Source organism: Hippoglossus stenolepis, chromosome 9, assembly GCF_022539355.2.
Source record: "Hippoglossus stenolepis isolate QCI-W04-F060 chromosome 9, HSTE1.2, whole genome shotgun sequence".
NCBI classification, from domain to species: domain Eukaryota; kingdom Metazoa; phylum Chordata; class Actinopteri; order Pleuronectiformes; family Pleuronectidae; genus Hippoglossus; species Hippoglossus stenolepis.
Window position 1 is genome coordinate 18,018,014 of NC_061491.1, and position 24,189 is coordinate 18,042,202.

The 24,189-nt window shown below is 40.2% G+C and overlaps 2 protein-coding genes across 2 annotated transcripts; both read left to right on the forward strand.

Annotated features, from left to right (window-relative positions):
* The first annotated feature begins 1,132 nt into the window (after positions 1-1,132).
* LOC118115672 (F-box/LRR-repeat protein 2) lies at positions 1,133-5,556 on the forward strand. The gene is made up of 9 exons (XM_035166986.2): positions 1,133-1,334; positions 2,227-2,381; positions 2,521-2,604; positions 3,456-3,522; positions 3,669-3,791; positions 3,890-4,017; positions 4,266-4,382; positions 4,573-4,680; positions 5,138-5,556. Exons 1-9 carry the CDS (start codon positions 1,302-1,304, stop codon positions 5,232-5,234), a joined length of 912 nt encoding a protein of 303 aa, XP_035022877.2. The 5' UTR covers positions 1,133-1,301; the 3' UTR covers positions 5,235-5,556.
* A 266-nt stretch (positions 5,557-5,822) lies between these two features.
* Positions 5,823-23,946, forward strand: rasef (RAS and EF-hand domain containing). Its single transcript, XM_035166987.2, has 18 exons — positions 5,823-6,458; positions 8,349-8,672; positions 12,839-12,985; positions 13,204-13,294; positions 14,598-14,693; positions 15,797-15,874; positions 16,014-16,129; positions 17,007-17,075; positions 17,286-17,352; positions 17,663-17,742; positions 18,351-18,651; positions 18,937-19,077; positions 19,265-19,412; positions 19,700-19,781; positions 20,486-20,600; positions 21,088-21,198; positions 21,317-21,393; positions 21,887-23,946. The coding sequence occupies exons 1-18, from the start codon at positions 6,145-6,147 to the stop codon at positions 21,987-21,989; spliced, it is 2,460 nt and encodes an 819-aa protein (XP_035022878.2). The 5' UTR covers positions 5,823-6,144; the 3' UTR covers positions 21,990-23,946.
* The last annotated feature ends 243 nt before the right edge of the window (positions 23,947-24,189 follow it).

A 24,189-nucleotide genomic window follows, 5' to 3' on the forward strand; every position in this document is an offset into this window, starting at 1 on the left:
GATGAGGTGTGGCTGTCCGTCCTGTCTCTGCTGCCTCACACTGATCTGTGCAGAGTGACGCAGGTCTGCAGTCGCCTGCTCACACTGGCTACTGATCACACACTCTGTGAGTCAGCTCCCTGCAGAGACACACACGTCTCACTTGAACCAGGGGATTTGTTTAGGCTGAACATGCAACAACATGTTAATCTACATTTCTGCCAAACTCACAAATGCTCAGCCTTCCTTTGGCTGCATGTTCTGAAAGCATTCAAGCTATAGCACGAAGGTTACGGACAGACGACAACAACTGCAAAAAAAAACAAGCATTCTCAAAACAATGTTAACGCAGCGCAGAGCGACAATAAACACACACAAACTCCAGAGTGTTTTGGATGGACAGATTTAAACTATATAATTATAGAGACAATTGGACAAACAACTTACTATCAGGATAATAATAACATAAGACAGGATAAGACATGTTTCAACGTTTTGAGTGAAATGCATTGATAAGGATGTTATATTATTCATACAAATGATTTTATAAATCGGAGATGGACACACCTCAAATCAATTTAATCAAGAACTACATCATTAAAAGAACAAGACGATACTTACAATTAATTCTCTGTTCCACAAATTCTTATGGACTGATGATACATTACTTTCTTTTTTTAGTATTATTTCCTCTTCTTTCTGTATATGAGAGACAAAGAAATTATGCAAAACCCCCATAAAGTGGCATTTTTTAAGGTACAACAACTGCAGATGTTTTCATGCACAGAAGTCACACAAAGCCGACCACAAAGAACATTAGACAAGTTGGTAGCAATTTAAATAACAATCATGATAATTTGTCTTGTGTATATTAAATAATACATACGTGACGAGACGTGTGAGGGGAATTTGCAGTTTGGCTTTTTAAGGTTCACGTAAATAATTTGAGGTAATGACTAAGGTCAGTGGGATGACCTGACCTTTTCAAAGTAACAGCACATGGTTTGTTCTTATGACGTAAGCAAATACCGTACCACTCCCTGGACAAATATACAGTAAGATAACCAAGATCTGCACCATCACATGTCCTCAAACACACGCTGTAGTTCAGAGGCAACATCGTGAATCACTCAAACAAGCTCATACACTGAACATGAAATATATACGTTTTGCTTCCTCTCTCTGCTCCTGAAGGGAAACATCTGAGGATTGAAAACTCTACACTGACCGAGCAGCGGTTGCTGTTTTGGGCCAAACGTCGTCCTCGCAGCCTGAGTCTGTACAGCTGCAGCAGCCCGTCCGTCACCTCCTATGGGCTCCAGATGTTTTTCACTCTGTGTAAGAATCATCTGGAGGTAAGAAAAGAAAAAACACTCAAAGCAGACATGGTGGGTCAGATGAGCAGGGGTGAAAGTCTGGTGAAGGATTCTTGTTATTCACATCCCATGATTTTACACGTCAAGGTGAAATATCAGATCATCCTAATCAATAAGCCACCGTGCTGTCTGTGTGTTAGGCAGAAAATCAATTTAATAGAAAGAGAAAACATTTTTGTTTTTAAATGAGTTACTTGTCATCTGCCAATGAGACATTATCCTTCCTTGTTGACACTGTAAAATTATTGACCTCACATCCTGAATCCGTCTGCCTGCTGTCAGTGTCCACCCAACACGTGATGTTACCGGAGTGAAGTGAGTCACCACTGTTACATCCTTTGCCACATATCCTCTAAAAGATATAACATTGTCAACAATAAGTATATTTGAAACTTTTATGGAAGGATTACTGAAGGAGTGTGAGGTGAGAGGCCCTTCAGGGTGTCTCTGTTTGAAGTGATTTCTCTGTGGATTATTCAATCAAACAACTATGAAAATACACAGACCGATTCCACAGAGACTCACGGAGATGCAAAACAACCAGCGTCAAACTAAAGTTGGCCACAAGTCAACACAAAACAACACAAAAGTACAGTAAAATTGCAAAATGACGACAAACGGCAACTAAGAAATAGAGATGCAAAGGACCACAAAGAAACACGTCTCATTCAGTCTGGGTGAATTACTTGTATATAAGAGGTCCCCTCTTTATGTCTATGCCTAGAGGCCCCTGGTCATACACTTTTCATGCACTTTCTGAGATAAAGAGGACTTGATTGGATCTTTTCATGAATGTGATCTGCACTCTGCGTCTCCATTACCTGCTGGAATCACGCTGCATTAAATCTATGTTGCTGTTTGTTGATTACAGGATGTCAAGGTCACAAGTTGTACTGGTCCTGGTCTCCATGGTGACCAGATACTGCCTCAGATTGGTCAGCTGTGTGACCATGTGACTAGTGTGGACATGAGCTGGAGTGGAGCAACAGATATGGGAGTCAAAGCTCTGAGTGACGGCCGGGCAGGGTCAGTTACACACACACACACATACATATATAAACACACACACACAGATAATCACATACACACACATGACAAATATACATGAACAAATAAAGTGAAATGATGGTGATTAGTGTTAATGCTTCATTTATCCCTCCTGTAGGTTGAGACTAAAATCAGTTGTCCTGAACGGCTGCCATGTCACTGATGACCCACTCAAGAAACTTGTCATGAGACACAGAGAGAGGTCAGAACGCCTTCAGCCACACTGTATTTATATAAGTGTATAAGCATGTCTACATTTATTCATATACTCTATTCATTTTGTTCGTATAACTATGCTGTTGGCTTATGTGGATACCAAGATGGATCAGACAGGGCGTTTGCATTTATGAATGAGCATGCCTTTATACGTGTACCCATGCGACAAGTTCCTTCATCCCAAAAAGGAAATGTTTTGACCCAGCGGTGCGCTCTTGTTTGCCAGATCTGGGCCAAAAGTAAGCCATAGCAACACCGCATGTCAACCAGGCCTGCATTTGTTTTGTGGTATTTGGGCCATATTCACCATTTACCTCTTGGGCCAGTTTAGGTTCACATCCAGATTACACCTTGCCTAAAGGTGGCCCACATTTGTTTGGGGATATTTGGGCCATATTTGCTATTAATGAGTGGGAAACTTCAGGCTCACATCCATTTTGTCACAAGAAGACCAGAAGTGCTGCATCATTGTCTGAAGTGACCCACATCTGTGTGCTATCTAATACGTAGTGGTGGTGAGATACATGTGATTCATATTTCATAACTTTAAAATCCAGATTTTACAGTACATGGTTAATAACTAGGACTTCTGTCCGTCCTGGGAGAGGGATCCCTCACATGTGGCTCTCTCTAAGGTTTCTACGATCTTTTTACCCTGTTAAAAGGTTTTTTGTTAGTAGTTTTTCCTTACTCTAAAATTTGATTGATGATTGATTGACTTAATTTTCTTAATATTAGAGCCAGATCTCATCCTTAGCTGCAGGTTTTAGTGGATAAATCCACCCAGATTTAATAATAACGGGCATAGATCTGTTTGTAACTGTGTTTTCACATTAGTCTGTGCAGGCTGGAGGTGTTTGGCTGTCAGTTCCTCACTGCGTCCTGTCTACAGACAATATATGAGGTACAGTACTTAAGTAATCAGCATATTTAGATTGATTCCTTGCGCAGTGCTTTCAAATCATGTCTGTATCTGTTCTCAATAAATGTACACTATCCTAGTTTGTCTCAGTATGTTTTCCATGTAGTTTTTCCCTTTCTGTGTTCCAGATGTGTCCTGGTCTAAAGCATCTTAACGTCGGACAGGTGCCTAAAGTCAACACACACAGTCTCACAGTGATGGCATCACAGCTCAAATGTCTCATTTCCCTTAATCTCACTGGTCTACAGGCAGTGAGTGTGAGATTTAACAAAATAAGCTGTTTGCCATGAATATTTTATCTGTGAATTTAAACCAATGTGCTGCATTTGTTTGTTTTTAACTGTCACAGGTCACTGATGTCACAGTGGCCACTTTGCTTCAAAACTATGTCGAACTTGAGAGTTTGACCCTCAGTTCTTGTCCTGGAGTCACGGACCTGACACTGCACAACATCAGCAAATATACACCATGCATTAGGTATACACACACACACACACACACACACAGGAATAGTAATGTAAATACACTGAGATAGTTTGCCTTCATTCCCACAAGACATAAACTAACATGAATCTAGTTTTGTCTCACCTAAACTTTCTGTGTGTGCGTGCGTGCGTGTGTGTGTGTGTGGTGTGTGTGTGTGTGTGTGTGTGTGCGTGTGTGTGCGTGCGTGTGTGTGTGTGTGTGTGTGTGTGTGTGTGTGTGTGTGCGTGTGCGTGTGTCAGATCCCTGGATGTGAGTGGCTGTAAGGCAGTGACCGATGCAGGAGTTCAGTCTCTGACTCTGGGATGTCGACGGCTTCAGCAGCTGGACCTCAGCTCCACTGGTGCAGGGAACAGAGGGTAGGAAAGTGACACACTGAGCTGTGGTATAGTTTCATGTGGGTACATGATTGTGTGTGACTTGCCGTGTGCAAAAGTCCCAGGGTGACCAAAACCATTTTTACAATTTAAGCTGTGTGTTGCAACGTCTGATATCAGCAATAAAAATGATAATGGTGTGTGTGTGTGTGTGTGTGTGTGTGTAACACAGGGTTACTCTGTTGGCAAATTACTGCAGTAAACACCTCCAAACTGTCAAACTCAGCTTCTGCCACATCACCTCAGAGAAGATCCTGAAGCTCTGCAGACGCAGCAGGAGGTGAACACACAACTGCACATAATTTCCATCAGTACTTGTCTGAATTCATTTCTCTGAGATCTGACTACAAAGTGTCTATGAAGGGTCAATTTAAGATCTACAATTTGCTCTTTTACACTTTTTGCTAATTGTGCTAAAAAAAAGTAATTAAAGACACAAAGTGTTGCTACTAAAATGTCTTAAGCCATTCACAAATTAATTTAGCTGTCTGGATATTCTGTTTGTCAAGGCCCAGTAGATAAATGGCTGTGTCCCATTTATACTTACACTATAATGATATTGTAAAAACCTTTGGAATGTACGAGTGATACATGCTGAGGACTTTAACCGGCATGAAACCAAGAAATGACTATAACCCAACATACAAGTAAGATTCATTCCAGTGACGTCAAAGCACAGCAACATATCATGCAGCAACACTACACCACTTGTTGTTTCTGTGTTTTTCTCTCTTTAGGCTGAGGTTGCTACATCTCTACGGCTGTGCACATCTCCCCAGTGAGAGAGAGATCAGAGAAGTTAACGCCATAGTTAAAGTTTACCCTCTGTCGTGACTCACACACAAACATCTGCACACAACGGGACGGACAAACATATCAAAGAGCAAAATTAACTAGAAAAAACTGGAAAAAATCCAGCAGAATAAAAACAAAGGAGCATATATCAGTTTGACATATTTTGCATTTATTCTTGTGGTATCAGGGGATACATGAGATGTGCTGATAATCCTCTCAAGGAGGATTATTACTTATGTTCAGATATTAATCAAATCAGTGTGAATGTGTCTGCATGGGATTGACTTTGTGTGTTTGTAGATAGATGTCAGATGTGTTGACTCTTTCAAAGCCTTTCTACTACTTCACTTTTTCTAGTTTTGATCAGGCTCAATAACTTGTTATATTTGCCTCGACTCAAATTCGAGAATCCACAAATACGAAAAAATGATTGAATAAAATCTTTTCTTATGTGATGATATTCTAGATTTATTTTTGTTATTTAGAAACAAAAAGTTATTTTAGGTGCTTGTAACTCGGGAAGAGCCCGGCCTGGCTGTTATCTCTCTGCTCGGAGGGAATTTGCCCTTTGAAGCCAGTCATGGATTAACAGCGTTTGCCACACCATGTTTGAGGGAACTGATTTTTGTTTTTGTTGTTGTCAGGAGTGTACAAGAGTCACAAAAAAGGAGTGAGATAAGAGGAGGAGGCGAGGATATAAAAGTGAAGTGGCAGAGGCGTTGAGACAAATCTTTTTTCTTTTCAACGATGGGATTTTTGTAGACACGGAGCAAAATGTTTTACCTGCTGCCACCAAACAACTGGATTTAAACCTGATCCTCAAATGAAAGAAATATAACGTTAAAGTAAATGTCTTTACGGTTAAAATTCAAAAGGCCTGGTCAGATTTTTTATTACACTTCTATCAACTATCTGTTGTAGCTGCTCCTTGATATTAAAAAGCAACAATATGGCCTCATCAACAAAAGGCATGAGTGAAGAGGAAAAAACTCGTCTGACTTCGCTCTTTCACACCTACGATGTGGATTACTCAGGATGCATTGAGAAAGATGAATTCTTCACCATTTGCAAGGAGCTTCACGTCCCGTCCCAGGAGGCAGAAAACATATTCACCCGCCTGGACGTCGACAAGGACGGAACAGTGACTTTGGAGGAGTTCATCAGCGGCTTCAAAGAACGAAACCAGGAGGAGGAAGAGGAGGAGGACAGTGAAGAAGAGGAGAAACACTCATTTTCAAATAACAAGGAGCAGATCATATCCAGGTGAGAGAACTGTCATAAACATGTAAATGAAAGTGAAGGTAAAAGGGATGAATCACTTTGAAAGTGTTTGTCTTCAGGATTTCCTTGTTGTTGTTTTTTTTCTATTCATGAGCTCAATAAAGAAAAAAGAAAAGTAAATGAGTTTTAGGTCACAATATCTCTAAAAAGGTGTATTAAGGAAGTGTTTTATCTGATACCCCTGAAGATCCCTGAAATAAATCACCACGTTTCTTTGACCATTTAATGCGTCAACATGACCTTAACCTAAACTGAAATGTGTCACTTTGAAAGTCCCATCCAGTAAGTGTGATGTCAATTTCATTTTCTGATGAAAACATTATTTACAAATAAAAAAGTGACCCAGTTTGGTAACATATGCCATGGAAGTGTCAGCAGAGAGTCAGGCTGAAAAACAGTCCTGCAAAACTAAAAACATCAGCATTTTTCATTCTTTGACAGTAAATCCAGGTAAATTGATGCTTCAGGGTGAGAAGGGATCGCAGGTTCAAACAGAATATTCAGTATATTGTATTTTCATACAGACATTGTCAAATATTGCACTTGTTTTGGCCTGCAGGTGATGTTGTGGATTTTTAAAAACACTTAACTCACATGGCTCAAGACAAATCAGTCATGTGATTATTGACATTTGGAACCATTTTCAAACATGGAGACTGTGTCTGTGTATATTTTGCATGATGTTTTATATATGTATACATGTACATGGCACCTGTAAACTAAACTAAACCAAACTAAACTAAACATTTTAGACAGTAAATGAGTTAAAACAACTTCTCTGTATCAATTTACACATAGAACAAAGAGCAAATGTAACATTGTGTGTCAGTATGTGTGCACACGTTTGTCAATAGTCATACACGCCAATTTAAACATACATAAAAAGGATACATCACATTGAATGGTTTGGCCTGCAGGGTTCTGATTTATGAATTCAGAAAATGTACATTAAAAGGTTTTCTCGTTCTCAAAACAACATTGTTAGAAAAAAAGAAAATTAATACAAGTTCCCTTTCATATGAGCACTGAGAATGTTGTTCAAAACATGGAAGAAGAATCTCAGAGGAAACTGGTATTTACTGTTTTGAAGGAAAATGTATATTTATTATGTCAATTGTCCAAATTCATTATTAACATTTTAACGCTTGCTCAACAGATGTGTTTTTCATGGCCCCATTATTATTTATCTTATTCGATTTTGTTTTAGTAAAATCTTAGCATTGTTTTTTTATATCTTAACTGTCATTTTTAACATCTTGTGTTTTGCCAATCACTTGCAAAGCACTTTGAATTACACTTGACTTGTTTGAAAGGTGCAAAACATAGTGCATGTACAGGGTGTGTGTATGTGTGGGTGTGTGTGTGTATAAAACCTTCTGTATATTACAGGTTGTAGGATTACACAGGTTGATGATCTGTGGTTCTCTGGTTTATAAAGTCCAGTCAATCCATGACAGGGTGTCAGCCTTTCACTTCAATGAGAGCCCTTTCATTTGGCCTCAAGCCCAGACCTATTATTCTGAGGCACACACACACACACACACACACACACACACACACACACACACACACACACACACACACACACACACACACACACACACACACAGGTAGCTGCTGTACCTGAGTCAGACAGAGCAGCTGTTCGTTTCTTCGCTGCTGAAACAAACTGGAAACTTATTTCTTCAACGGGAGCAGAACATGTCCTGAGCATTTTCACATTTTGAACCGGATTGACTTTTACCTAAAGATGTTTTTACGCACCTGTATCGACGTGTTTGGTTAAGTCCGGCAGATCGGGAGAATAACACACTTTCTCCTCTGGGTTTCCTCGTCACCTTAACCCATTGCACCGCCTTCTCCTCCCCGCAGCCAGCCCTCCATCAATGGTATGAGCGCGGAGGAGCGTGACCGGCTGCGCGCCCTCTTTAACGCCTACGACGTGGACAACTCGGGCCGCATCGAGAGGAACGAGTTTCTCACCATCTGTGCGGAGCTGCAGGTGTCCGCCGCCGAGGCCGACCGCATCTTCGACAAGTTGGACGTGGACAACGACGGCACCGTCACCCTGCTGGAGTTCATCAGCGGCTTCCACGACCGCTACGGGGAAGACATGGAGTCGGACGGAGGGGACATGTCCGACGCCTGGGAGAACTTCGAGGAGCGGCTGGGCGAGCAGGCCAAGTTCATCCCCAGGTGAGGGCGCACGGCCGCGGGCAGCTTGGGGCCAGTGGGTGTTAGAGGCATTATGGAAATGTGCAGGGTGATTTGAATGCGTTGGAGCAATGATGGTGACACTTCAGTTATCTCCACAGGGAAATTCACAAATAAGGCTTCACGTAAAGAAAGTAAAAAGCCAACAGGTACCTGTGGGAAAGGGTCAGAGCTTATATCAATGTTTGAGTAACAGTCACCATGGCTGGGCAATAAGACAATATCAGTAATTATCCAAATATATTTGTCATCAATAGCAATAAAACAAAAGTGCTATATATTTACATGGAAGACATTGAGGAGAACAGATAGTTTATCTGCCTCAGATTTAAAAAAGTGTTTGGGGTGTTTGTTGTTCTCATAAAGAAAAGTTTAAAAAACCTTCACCCAGGAGCGAAAGTCAGTCTTTAAACTTAAAAAAAAAAATAATGAGACATTTATCGCGACACTTATCGATATCGAGGGATATGAACATTTTTATCGTGATATAATTTTGGGCCGTATCGTCCAGCACTACATGCTGTTCCTTGGTGTCAGAGAAAGAAAGTGAACTGTGGCTTGTTCATGTGTTTGTCTTTAGTCCTTTTCCCCCTACAGGAATCATTATATCCCAAAGATAAATACCTTCTCATGTTGACTCAGGTGTATCTCTTCCTCTTCAGTATATGTGAGGGGGAGCAAGTTGAAACATGTTAAATGATTGTTCATTAATTATATTACTAGTTAGAAAATGTTCTATCACTATAGCATTTAAACCAAGAGGAGTTTCTGCTTCAGTCTATTTTCTATATCCCTAAACTGTGTTGTTGATTTAAAAAGGCCTTTTATGGGAAAGTGTCATGGACATTTTACATCATTTTACAAACCGTTAATCAAGAGGAGCTTTTCCACTGGTCAGCCATTGAGTGAGCAGCACAGCAGTGGTTCTGTCGTGTTTCTCATGACACCAGAGAAAACAGGGAGAAAGGCTTGGAGAGTGGTTTTCACACAGAGTGAGTACCACACCTTTAGTGCTACAACACAGGAGCAGCTCGCTCTCCAAGTCTTTGTTTGTGGACTCCAGCTGGAAACAAACAAGAATACATCCACCTGTACACGCCAAGGGATTTGATGGTGGCTCTCACCAAAGCAGAGCAGTTTGAACATGTGCCTCACACATGGGATCACAGAGTTTGCCAGGCAGGGTTGAAGAACCACAATACTTTAAATAACTGGTCACTGGCGAACTCACCAAGATGCAAGGGAAAGTGTTTCTATCTGAATGTGGACCTGGACCTTCTGACCAGGTGGAAGGCCCCAGTGGACATTACACACTTTTTCCTGGAACAGGTCCATGTTCGTGATATCTGTTTTAAAGGTTAAGTGCATGCAAAATGAAAACCAATGAGAAATGGACAACAACAAACCTCAGAGGGAAAACAGGGTTTATTTCTAAATTGAAATTAATTTAAAACAGTAGCTTTCCTTCTTCTTTCCAACTTTCTACAACTTAACAAAGCCTACCCCAGCTTATTAGTATGATATTAGTTTTTAACACACACTAGGTCTGCCCTACTTTTCACAGTTTTGAGTATCATCACTTTGCAATGTCTCGGTTAAGAGCTTGAGTTTGTCTGCCATGAAAAGACCAACTGACTGTCAGTATGACAGAATCAATATCCACTGGAACTCATATAAATAGCTTAGCGTCTGTTAAATGAGCCTCATGCGTCTGTAATTCATCTAATCCATCATCCTTTCAAATTAGTCATTCTTATCAGATTTTTGATTTTTATTCTATTTACAGTTACATTTCTGACATAACCTTTCAGTGGAGGCTCACTTCTCTTGTCATGTGGTCAAGTAGAGATCCTTGGACAGAGCCAGACATCGAACCTCAATCTGACCAAAAATGTGTCTGAAGAAGCAAATATCAGAAAGTGTAATTTATTGAAAGCACTAAAGAATTGTCCTGATTTAATAGCTGCATTGTTTGGTCAGTTAGTTTCTCATTAAAATGTTTGACTCCTTTATTTTGGCGAAGCTCTTGCACATCTGCTTGGGCGTAGACATGTTCAGCATCTTTTCGAGAAAGACTGAAAATCATGTTTGCTCTTAGCTGCAGATGTTTGTATCGTCATGAAGACTCCCATATCGAGTTAGCAGTATTGTCAAAATACTTCAACTGGTAAAATGTTATGTCTCTGGCCAACCTGTGTAAGCATATGTCTTTATATTGTTATTTATTTGTGAATGTTTTCATATATCATCTTTTTGTGTATGTTTTTGGCCCCGGGCCTGACATGGGACTCTTCCTCGCGCCGCTGTGCTGTGACATCGGAACATCGATGGTCACAGTGGTACCGTCTGCTAAATACACCCTCTTATTCCTTAAGAGTCTGAGTCACTGCCACAACAGTCAGCTGAGCGACGACAACATGGACAATATAGCACACAAGACACAGTGTCTGTTTTTCAGTGGATGAAAGAATATTTTGTGAGCGAGAAGGAGGAATCATGAGCAAATCAATCGATTAGGGTCCGAACCCATAACTTCATAATGATTACGGCCGAAGTAATGAGTGTATTTTGTTGATCAATATTCAGTCTGTCAGCTGACTGAAGCAGTGACTAAAACTACTGTGTAAGTGTTCACTGAAAACAGGACTCCTTCGCACTGGTCATGTCATATTTGTTTTAAATGTTCAACAAATAATGATTTTGGGAGCTCCTTTGAAAACAGCATTTATTTTATTTTTTATTCCGCATAGTCAAAATGTTTGGTGATAACACTGTACACAAGACAGGGAGTTGTGTACCAAATGTAAATAGCAAACACAGACAAACAAGACATGGTCGCACTGGGGTCAGAAAGAGAACCGAAAACCTGTGTATATAAATAAGTCTTTATTTGGTGCCAGCAAAAGTATGTAATTGCTTAAAGTTTTGAGATTATTGGGCAGCAAACGGGTGTTTTCAGCAGCGTTAGACGACATCAACCACCTCAGCACAACTTCCTGTGTTTACATCAAGTTTATGTGTCAGAGTGAAGGACGCTGCAGCAAGCTGTGTGGTGCCGTGAGTTATTGACAGAGAGGCAGCAGTGTCTATATGCTCAGTATTACAGCCGGTCCGTCCTGTTGGAAGGCAAACACACTCACGCACACACACACACACACACACACACACACACACACACACACACTCACTCACTGTACACTAATATGATTGAGCTGTGACGCAGAACACTTTTATCACTGTAATGACATCAAAGAGACGCATACTAAACTAAACTGTGTGGTTAAGTGAGGTTTAGTTTCTCACTGGCGCGTCTTTATGGGATCTACATGTTCTGTCACTGATGGAAACTATACAAGTTACATTTTTATGTATTTGACTGAGATATAAAATGAGTCCAGAGGCAACAGCAAACACACTTGTGTGTTATAACTGGACTTTTGAAATTAGAATAGTTTCTTAAAATGATTTACTTGTGCTTGTCTGAATGGTGGTGTCATGTCTTTTTAATGATTTATAAGGTGAACCCCCTGTTGGTTCTTCAGGCAGTATAAGAGGAAACGTTCCTGGTTTGACTGCTGAGAGTCTCGCTGTATATGGAGAGCATGCTCTTATTTTTGACTGGTTCCAATAATTACACTCCAAGACTTTAATCGTTTCAGCTTCAAATAATCACAACTCAAAAGACCACAGACATTAGGATACAGTCAGTTTAAATTTGGTTGTTTTCACATCTCAACTAACCTTAACCAGGAGCTCAGAAAGGATATTTAGCCTCATTAGGACAGAGCTTTGGTTGCCATGGGATCTACTGGTCCTCACAAGGTAGTGTTTATGCTGGAAAAGGTCACAAAGAGTTATTAAAAACAAGTTTACACACACATAGGGTACAGGTCAGAGTGAGATTTATTCCAGTCAACATCTCTTCTCCAGGACACATCACCAAACACTTTGGGCTCCTGCTAGACACAGTGTTTGGCCATGTGAATAAAGTATGGTGTGTGATTTGCTGGAGAAGCATTTGAATTTTGAGGAAAACAAAAAAAACTCAACCCGTCACCTTCCATCCACCAAGTGACAAAGCTGAAGAGAGAGTGGACGTGTCAGTATTTCATCACAGCAGACAATGTGAAATCCTGTTTTTATTTCAGACATGAACAGGCAGCGACGTTGTACCAGAACATCAGCCTGACGGAGCCCAGAATGATTCCTCAGTTCGAGACAGTCATCCTGAACTTCACCAAAGAGATCAAACAGCAAAACTCTGAGATGGAGAACCTGGCCCTCGCCATCAAGCGGTGAGAAGTTACATGATGAATGAGAAATAAATGCTGTTCGGTTCAGAATTTCTCCTACAGTCCAAAAACTTGCTGGTTGGGTAAATTTGGCGACTCCACACCGGCTTCAAGTGCCTTGTGACCATTAAGAGGACAACCCAGTACCTGTACATATTAGATGATGGAGGGATGCAGGCTGCTGGCGTATACACTGACGTTTATCTCGTGTTGTTTTGCAGAGCGCAGGACCAGGCGTCGATGCAGCTCAGTGAGATGGAGGAGGAGATGGACCAACGCATTCACGCTGCGGAGAGAAAAACACGGGAGCAGGTGGGACAGACTCATCACATCCTCTCAAATTCAAACGCATGCATAAACATGGCTCTGTGATTTCGTTTCAATATTGCAGGTCAGTGGATATGATGGGTTTCTGTCTGTGGAGCATGTGCAGGCCAAGAGATAAGCAGGGCGTGTTTATTCAGCTCTTCCCTCATGTCAAACAAGCATGAATATCACATTACTGATCCACATGGACACACCTGCAGATCTGTACATCCCATCCTGTGTATTACACAGTAGACAAACAGAAGTGCTGGTCTCCAATAATAAGACTGTACTGTAAACACATCGTTGTCATGATAAGAGTGGGGCAGTGTGTGTGTGTGTGTGTGTGTGTGTGTGTGTGTGTGTGTGTGTGTGTGTGTGTGTGTGTGTGTGTGTGTGTGTGTGTGTGTGTGTGTGTGTGTGAAAAGTGTAATCTGTGAACTGCTTTCTGAGAAAATCTTTGTGCTTTTAACTTGAACTTATGTAAGTGTACTCAACTGACTCAGGAGCTGCTGTTTGCTTTGTAAGAGAAGTACACATGATTAGAGGGCACTCACCTGTTTCTCTCACACTGTAATGTGCACACAGCCATGTTGCCGCGTTCCAACACCTACATCACAGGAATCTATTTTTGGAAACTGGACGCAGACGGTTGCTGATACACTTATCAATCAACCAGCGGCCTTCGTCCATTTTTCAAAATCTGCCCTAAAATAAGAACAGATTAATGAGTCATTATGTTAACATGTGTCCTTAGTGAGGACACATGTTAACATATTGCATTCCCTAGTCCCTTACCCTGAACATAAACTGAATTCTAACCATAGCATTAACACCAAGTCTTAAAGGCTCAGTGTTTAGAATTCAGTGACATCTAGTGGTGAAGTTGCATGTTGCAGCTAAATGCCCCTCTCCTCACCCTCTCCTTCTCAACATGAAAGAGAACCTGTGGAAACCTTCAGTTGTCATAAAAACTCAAAAGGTGTTTAGTTTGTCCAGTTTGGGCTACTGTAAACAACATGGCGGCCTCCGTAGAGAGGACCCGCTCCTGCTGTAAATATAAAGTATTTAAATATAAAGAGCCCATTCCAGGGTGAAGAAAACAATTCATAAAATTTAGATCAAACACATTAGTGAACACATCACGATTGTCTATTAGTTAAAACTTGTTCTCGCAAAAATAGAAGCACACTTACAAACACACACACACACACACACATTCACAGTATGCACACTTTAATAAGAGAATATCACAACGTGTTATTTTAATGCAGCCATGTTTTTGTGCTGGTTGTGTGTGTTTGTGTAGGAGAAGAAGCGAGGAGAGAGCGAACTGAACGAGTTACGGAGAAGTTTCGAGACTGAAGTGTGTGAGCTGCAGTGTAAGATCCAGAGGATGCAGATGGTAAATATCTCTCTGTGACAAACCATCAACTCAGTCGGTCTATACAGACTCCTGCAGTCGTATTTACAACCCATTCATTGTATGTTTAAATATTGAGCAGTGTTGTATATTTATATTATACGAATCAGCATTAGCAATAGCCTGTATGTGTGGGAGTAATGTTATATTCACATGTTAAAATATTTGTATTCATTTTCCTATCAATCTATTTTGTAAAACTGCCTCTTCTGGAGATCAGTTCATTTTGCTACACAGAGTTACAGTCAGATCAATGTCTTGAAAACTGATGGTGTGCTGTTTAACTGTCCCAGTGACATGTGGACTCACAACAAAGAAGAGACACTCGCCTTCGACTCAATTAAACACAAACAGGCCCTGAAGAGTTATTTGTACTGAACATATATGAAACCGCTAAACAGTGGAACATTGAGTCATTTCTCATTAACACTGACTGACTGCATTCACGAGAAGGTGAACTAATGTAATCTTTTGACCTCTTGAAAACACAAACATCAACTTGAGCAAATAACCCTCACTTGTTTCCAAAGATTAAAACACGAGCTGTGATCTGCATTAGTGCACGAAGCTAAAGAGGCAGCAGCCAAAGTGAAAGAATTATAAAATTAATTATAATTGATTATTATTTGAACACTTTGTGTTCAAGCTTAGTATTGATCCTGTGTTTGCATAACATGAGGTTTTTATAGATTCTATCCACTCTGCTTTTATTTTGACTTTTTTAAAGTGCACTTCTGCTTTGAGTTTATCACATAACTTCGTTTTTTGGTTTAAATTGAAAATACAAAACCAAACAGGATCTTGTTATTCTTCAAATCAAAAGGAAGAACCATACGAGTGACAGTTTATAAACAAATGAGAGAAACATTTTAAATATCTGAGGTCAACCAATTATGTGTTATATCTACTCCTCACTGTGTTTACACAATACATACATCTACAATCAATATATCAATACATATTGAATCTTTGTAATATTGTTATAAGTGAAATATAATATTTTGATAATTATTGATATTGTAATATTGGCCATCCCTAGTTTGTAGGCTTTTTATGACCAGAATCTATAATATGTGAACCATCAGATCGAAGATAAGTACAAGACCATCACTGTGAAAGACGAGAGTCCAGCTTTGAAGAAGAAGATCAGTGAGCTGACAATGGTGAGACTGCGTCTGTCATTGCATAACATTTGTTTAACGTGCCAGAAGGATCTTTGTCTCACGTCTCTGCTTGTAGCTTCACACACGTGTCATATTTCTCACTTTCCACCTCTCTCTCCTCTTGTCTTTGTGTCTGCAGGAGAACCAGCATTTAAAGCAGGACCTGATGAGATCTCAGACCAAAGTGGCCTGTCTACACAGTGACATGGACACGCTGAAGACAGAGTTAACCGATCAAAGCATGAGCTCTGAACAGTGAATTGATTTTTATTTCATTATTTGTAATATGGTGTTAGAGCACTTGCTCTCGAGCGCCCTTCTCGTTTGGGGTATTCAACTGGATTTATCTTGAATCTCTAGTCGCAAGTTGCAGTCCTTTCTGACCGACATCAGCATCATATTCTATTTGTCAGATTCTTCTAGAGCTCTCGTGGTCATACATGAGGGGATATATTTTTGATGTTTTGCCACCAGAAGGAAATGGTTTTTTTGCACAAGACTTGACGTCATCTCCCGTTCTCTCTTGCAAACACAAACGCACACACTAATACTTCAGGAAAATATTTAAAAATTCTAAACCTGGAATTACTGATGACATGGAAGTGGTAGAGACGGTTTTCTCCACCTTTTTTAAATCTCATTTGTTAATTCTGAAGTTGAGAATAATATTGTCTCTCTGCTCTCCATCACACATGGAAACCTCCTAAAGCCTCATCTTGCATTTCAAGCTTGTTTCTAGTCAGGAATAGGCCGACATTTGTTTTAGAGTAATCAAGTTTATCCATCTGGCCCCTTATCAACCCCTGATGACAGATGTCAGAGACTTGGACAAAAACAAGTGAGGACCTCAGTGTCTCCACTGGGGGAGTGTGTGTGTGTGTGTGTGTGGGGGGGTTCACTTTGTCACAGCTGAAACAGGATATCCTGGAGCGGCTTCACACACACAATAACTTCTTCAGAAGCGTTACTTAGCAACAGACGCAGCAGAGTTACACTCCCCCTGCTCAGGCCTCCTCATCACACACACACACACACACACACACACACAACTGTTGCATATTGTGTATATTTTTTTCATTTGTATTTACCATTTCAAATGTATAAATTCTAACAATTGTTATTTATGATGCAGAGACGAGGAGCTCATGAAAACTTTTGCCGATGAGCGTGACATCCTGGAGAATCAGATCGAGATTCTGCAGTAAGTCAGGAAGAAACACACACACACAGACACATACACAGACACACACACACACACACACACACACACATACACACTTAGTAAGTAAAATAAATATTCTCTGTCTTTCTCTCTCGCTGTGTGTGTGTGTGTGTGTGTGTGTGTGTGTGTGTGTGTGTGTGTGTGTGTGTGTGTGTGTGTGTGTGTGTGCGTGTGCGTGTGTGTGTATAGAAACGCCAACAGGAAGCTCCATGACAGTAACGATGGCCTGAGAACAGCTCTGGAGAGGACATCAAGGGTAAAGCTGCACAGTTAATAAAAAAAAAATAGTCTAGTTTACAAATTAAAAGAGGCTGAAGTTATTTCCTACTTTGGGTTTATAGACGCCATTTATTTTTTGCAATAAGAAAAACTGACTTTTTGCTTTGATGCTTAAACCTATTTACACAATTTCAACCCAAAAAAACTAATTAATTGGACCAGCAGATGTGTTTGAAATGAAAAAAGCATGTAGTGTTACAATATTCATGAAAACAATCACAGTATGAATATGTGTCAGTTTCAGAAAGTAATGAAACATTATATTCTATATATATCATGTGTTTCAGTCTGTTAACGGTGCAGAAATTAAGGAGAGAAGCAGAAGTAAAAGCATCTGCTACACGTCCCCATATGCATTAATGGAGAGGTCAGTGCGCCAATCTTCTACTCATTGTATGCAAGTAGTGTATTGATACACAATGATGAACTTTTATATTTTCTGAACAATCAATTTGTTTCTATTGGACAGAGTCTGGATCACAGTTACGGTTTATCTTTTAAATACCATTTCAGTTGTTTCAAGAGCAGAATTTTAACTGTAAGTGTTTAGGGATTAAGGATGATATACGTGTTTGCATTGTTCAGGGTGTTTATTTCAGACTGGGTGTATCAAGTTTGAGCCATTTGCATGTCCAGTGTAAAATGTATTGAATCAAGATGCTTTGCTTGGAATTTAAGGCTTTTTTCTCCCGAACACACCTGTCTGTTTATACAGCAATCAAAAATGTGAAAATGTATAATATAAAAATAAGTATTAAACTGTAATATTAGAGTTTTGTATTAGTATTTATTTATTTGGACTACCAGAAAAATAAATATGTAAATAAAAACGCTATTGCAGAAACAATGTCCTGGTTCCTCTGGGTAATAATAGTAATAGTTTGTAGGCTCTACTTTTCTTACCTCCATTTTGTTCTAGAGGATGCAGAATTAGACTATGGAGGTTTTTATTTATTTTCCTGGTCTCCTCCTCAGGTTCGGTCAGCGTATGGACGACTTCCCTCTGTACGGGCGGCGGCCCAGCTGTGACACGCTGGCCTTGGCCATGTGCGACCCAGGCCTGAAGCGCAGGGACAGCAGTGAGTGTGAGGAGGACAGCCTGCCCGAGGTCTACATGGACAGCGGCCTGTCGACGCTCAGAGGCTCGCACGGAGGCTACGACTCTGAGCAGGAGGTCAAGGGTCAAGAGGAGGAGGAGGAGGAGGAGGAGAGAGAGGAGAAGAAGGTGGAGGACGACAACAATGACAGCATGATGGGAGAAACGTCTGACACTGAGGTGAGACGAGAAGAAGGTCAAACACAGACACACAGCTGTGGATGGCGGTTATTTCTTCATCTGCGTTTCTTTGGTCATTAGCAGGATTGCGCGAAAAAGAAAAAAAAGAAAACGTAACAAATTTCCATGAAATTTTGTGGAAGGGTGGGGCATGACAAAAAGAAGAACCCATACAATTTGCACGTTCTTTAACATGGTTTCAACATTTCCGTTGGTTTCCCGGAGAATGGAGAATTTCTTTTCTTCGGTGTAATGCTAACGTCTGCCTCTGTTTCTCCATCCCAGCCTGCAGACACACAAGACGGTGAATCAGCAATCGGGTCGGACAGCAGCTCAGTGTTGGACTGGAAGCTGCCTGAACCCGTTGGTGAGATTAATACCCCGCCACCGACTACACGGAAAGCCCTCACCGCCATCAGTGTTCAGGTAAGAGAGACAAGAAAGAAGGGAGGGTTTCTAAGAGAAGATAAAAAGCAATGAGACATAAGACCCTCAACATCGCCGAATGTGGCTGATGACAAAGAGACATGCAAATAAGACAAGTAGAAATTGTAAAGTGGTCAAAGCCAAAGTAATTGTGCAGATTCATGTTATCGCTCTGTCCCCTCTGCAGAAGGACTCGGGCAGCGTTGACCAGGGCTACAGGACCTCAGAGAAAGCCTTCAGGATCGTGTTGGCCGGAGATGCTGCCGTGGGAAAGTCCAGCTTCCTGCTGCGTCTCTGCAAGAACGAATTCAAACTTAACTCCAGCGCAACTCTGGGTGAGTCGGATGAAACAAAACTTTCTTTTAGTCATGACTGGCTTTATTGTCTTGTTCTCTCCTCTTCGATTTCAGGCAAATAATATTCTCCAAGGAATAAAAGCCTGGAGGAAGTGGCAGCTGACAGATTAATAGTTAACCAGCCAGTAGTTAATGGTCAGATTCCTGTGAAGGTTATAGTTTAAATAAGCCCTTGACTATTGTGTGACTTTGTAAAATGTGATGTTTCCTTAGTTGTATTAGTTTCGCAGTGTGATATGTTTTATTTTGACTTTTTGTGTGTTCAGGGGTGGACTTTCAGATCAAGACACTTGTTGTAGATGGAGAGCCTGTTTTACTACAACTATGGGACACTGCAGGACAGGAAAGGTGTGTTATATTGTTTTGCTTGATATATATGTATTATTATATATGTACAAAAGCTTATTAGGAGATATGCAAGCTTCCAAATGGGTAGAGCCTGACCGATTTACTGGTTCGTCGACAAAATCAGCCGACGTCCTTCACAGACATATTGCTATCAGCGTTGATGTTTGTCGAAATAAAATCAATGATTTTACAGAATAAACATTGTAGAAAAGCTGTGCATTTACGTTTACATTTTACATGAGCAAAAAATATTTTCTTAATTCAAGTTCAACAGGCTATATTTGGTTGTATTTGATATCTATTTATAATTATTGATGATATAATTTATGGTTAAACTGTGTGTGTTTTTTTTTTAAACAAATTAATCTAATTACTATTATACGTAAGTACATTTGTTGATATATTTGTTTAATATATTAAAAGACTCAAATAAAAACCTCAATTACTTAATCTTTGTCATTAAGATATGATAACGACATCCTAGGAATCATTGAAATATTGTTTCATTTGTACAACAGCCAATATCGGAAATGTTTTATTCCCTAATATCGGTCAGGCTGCACTAAAAAGTAAGACGAAACAAATTTTGTATTTATCTTATCACAAAAAACTTAAATTATTCTGCCATCACAAGTTAAAAAATCAACGGTGTGTGTATATGTGTATATATTTGTATGTTGAACTGTTGTCTCCCCTCACCTCAGGTTTCGCAGTATTGCAAAGTCTTATTTCCGGCGGGCGGACGGCGTGTTGCTGCTGTACGACATCACCTGTGAAAAGAGCTTCCTGAATGTGAGAGAGTGGGTGGACATGATCGAGGTAATAAAGGTGCTCTGAGGAAACCAACTGACAAACTAACTATCACAGTGTTTGACGTCTGCAGATTCAAGTGAAGGTGGAATTTATCCACCTTCTGTAACAGCAGCGTTTGTCTTATTTTTAAGATACTTTATGTTAACATGTTGTCACACGTTCATTTTAATACCAACGTTACCAACGTTCTTGCTTGTTTCCCTCTTCTCACATGCAGCAGATGTGTAAGTGTTGAGTGTGAAGCATGCACAGATTGTGTTCTGCTGTTTTATTGTGGGCATGTTTAAAAAATTCCTGCATGTTGTATTTTGTAGCCTGTGAAAATCTGTTATGTGTTGTCTGATACAAAGCACTATGTAAACAATTAACTAATATTACATTTTTTATTTGATCTTACCCAGCACATACATTCATAAATTCACCGTCCAGCAACATATATATTTTTTTTCATTTCTTTATGTTTAACTAGTTTTTCTGTTTTTCTGATGCTTAGCAGGACGTGAGTATGGAGGACATTCCCATCATGCTCGTGGGTAATAAGTGTGATCTCAGAGAATATGAAGTTAACTGTGTTCCCACCAGCTACGGAGAAAAACTGGCCATGGTAAACATCCACTGTCATCTTCGTTTCATTTCCAAGTCATAACCTGTAACTAACTAGGATCAGCAGTAAAATAAACAGATTGATTATGGATTATTGATTTTCTGTCTTTACCCACCAGACATACAACACTCTGTTCTGTGAAACTAGCGCCAAAGATGGCTCCAACATCCTGGAGGCCGTGCTGCATCTGGCCAGGTGAGATGTACCATCTGTTTCCGTCTGATACGTATGAACCAAACACAGAAGTGGATGTTTCCAAGAAATAATCAGTTTGGTTTGTCCATCCGCCCAATTCATGATATCTCAATAACACCTCGAGGGAATTCAGGTTTGGTTCAAATGTTCAGTTGGACTCCTTTTGTCTGGTGGCCAAAGGTCAAAGGTCACAGTCGCTTTGGGCTCACAAATAGAGAAATTGCCTTGTGAACCTGATATCTCAAGTTTGATGTTTGGTTTTAGGTTGTCCTCAGGCACAGGAAGTGAACGTGTACTATTTGAGTGAGTGGGTCGGGGTCTGTGGCGTCGTCATGATAATCTGTCCGTGGCTTGAGGCCTGTCAACTGTAGCATCTTCCCACCGGAAACCTGTTACTGTAGCTGTAATAAGATCAGGTGGTTGATGAGTGATTAGTTTTATTGAACTTTTACTTTGATTTCACTTTTTCTTTTTCTCTGCCCCCCCCCCACAGGCAGGTAAAAGAACAGGCATCCTTAAATCGAAAGAGTCACTATCAGTCGCTGCCCAGCTTGGACGCTCCCCGGAAGAAACCAAACTTCTCCTGTTGCACCTGATCAGACTCCTCATTTCTGGACCTGCGAGTCTGACTTAATGTGAACTCGAGAAGGAAAACAAATGCAGAAACCTGACAAAACCGAAATGAGACGTGATCTCTGCAACAGGAACAAATCATCACCCTCAGTAACCACAACTACTTAATGTTATAATGGATCAAGAGAGAAAAGTGGATCACAGCAGAATATCCACAACTTCACATTCATTTTAGATGTTTGTGTCTGTTATTCAGGGTTATGTAAGAGGAGTTTTGTTTCAGCCACAGCATGAATTCCTAACTGTTCCATATTTTACCATGTAATGTTTGTTTTTTATTATGCTATCACACTTATTAGCACAATTTCTTCCCTCCTGTGTGATATGGTTTGCACAATCAGCTCTGCCTGGTTCTGGCACGTTGTGAAAATAATCCCTGCAGATCATGAGAAGAGAAAGACGGCTGTGTAAGTGAAGTCATAAGTGTTCCTCCTGTGGCTGCCAGGGTTTTCCTGTGGGGACACTGGTTTCCCTCCTACAGGGTGAAGACATGTCGGTTAGATGAACTTGCGACTCTAAATCGAATGTGAATGTAAATGGATGTTTGGCCCTGTGATGGCCTGGTGACTGGTCCAGGGTGTATCTGCCTCCATCATCAGTGTAAGTGCTGGTTTAAAGTGACATCTACAAAATGTTGTTTGCCTCAAATGAAACTGATGTTTGTAGTTTGCACCTCCCAGATATTACTGCAAGTGAACTGCATTGACTGGCGACATGGAGAGACAGAGAAGTGTGTAAGGAACTTAAAGCAACACTATGCAACTTTATTTTGACTTTAAAATAGCATCTTTAAAACCTGTCACACTGACAAATTTGTAACATGGAGAATGGTGACACTCACTTTGGTGAGCAGGTACGATCTCCTGCGTGAGGTGTGTAACAGCTAATGCCGAATTGTAGATCAGTTAAAAAGACTTGGAGAACTTAGAAGAACCATGTTTATGTTTATGTCCAGTATTCAGAGAAAAAACTTAAAATACTAAGAATTCTAAACAGAGTTTTGTGTATTTGCTACAGCAGCCGCTTCTCTGATTCAGGAATCTGGGGATAATGAGGAATTTCCACCATTCAGTTGTATTTCAGTTTAATTCACTCAAATCAAGTTTTATCTCTATAGCCCATATTCACAAATCACCACTAGCCTCATAGGGTTTGATAAACTGTAAAAGGTGTGACGTCCTCTGCCCTGAACCCTCGACCAGAGTGCGGAAAAACTACCAAAAAAACAACCTCAGGGAGAGTTATGTGAGGGGTCCCTCTCCCGGGACGGACAGAAGTGCAATAGATGTCATATGTCAAGTCAATATTTACAAAATTCTTGAGAAATGACAGTGTCTAATATAGATGGAAACGTGTATCAATGTTTAAAGCTTTTATGCAGAAAGAAAAATGTCTGACAGGTAAAAACATCCCCGAACAGGCCTTTTTTAATGTGACTTCATCATCATCATGTGTGGCTGCAGAGGGCGCTGTTGCTCAGTAAAAGTTACATGGTGTTGCTTTAAGGAAATAAATGTTCTTTACTGTATAAGATGCAGTGTGTGATCGTATGAGACTTCATGCTAATGTGCCGACAAATCATTTTTATTATATTACCCACAGTGTTATCTTTCTTTTCATTTGACCTCCTGCTGAGGATGATGCTGTGTTACAGATTTTATATTTTTCAACCTGAACATATCGCACGTCATTCTCAATTTGCATGAATGCTAAAAATAACTGCTGTCATTTTATCATTTAATCATCTGGTATGAGTTAGAATTAAATAGGTAAGTGTAAATGAAAGGTGGCAGACTCTGATCCACTAGATGTCTGTCATTCTGTTTAAATGTGTGCACATGAGCTTAGTAAAGTGGCACTACTGATGTAATAGAGTCTGTCTTGTTCTTTTTCCTTGATAATAAAAATAATGCCACATTATCAGGCTGCTGAGGGGCAGTAGGAACGGAGGTTTCAATACGTACCAATGAAAGGCTTGTTGGATTCTCAAACCCCATCTGAAATCCCTCTCTTTATCTGACAGGCGTATTCGAGGGCGCCACTGTCACACAATTTTTATTCTTTCAACTTAATTTATTGCATTTTTAAGCAAAAAAAAAAGATGTTAATCTGAAGTTGAGATTTTGATTTGATTTGGTGGAAAGATTTTATTTGTATTTCGTT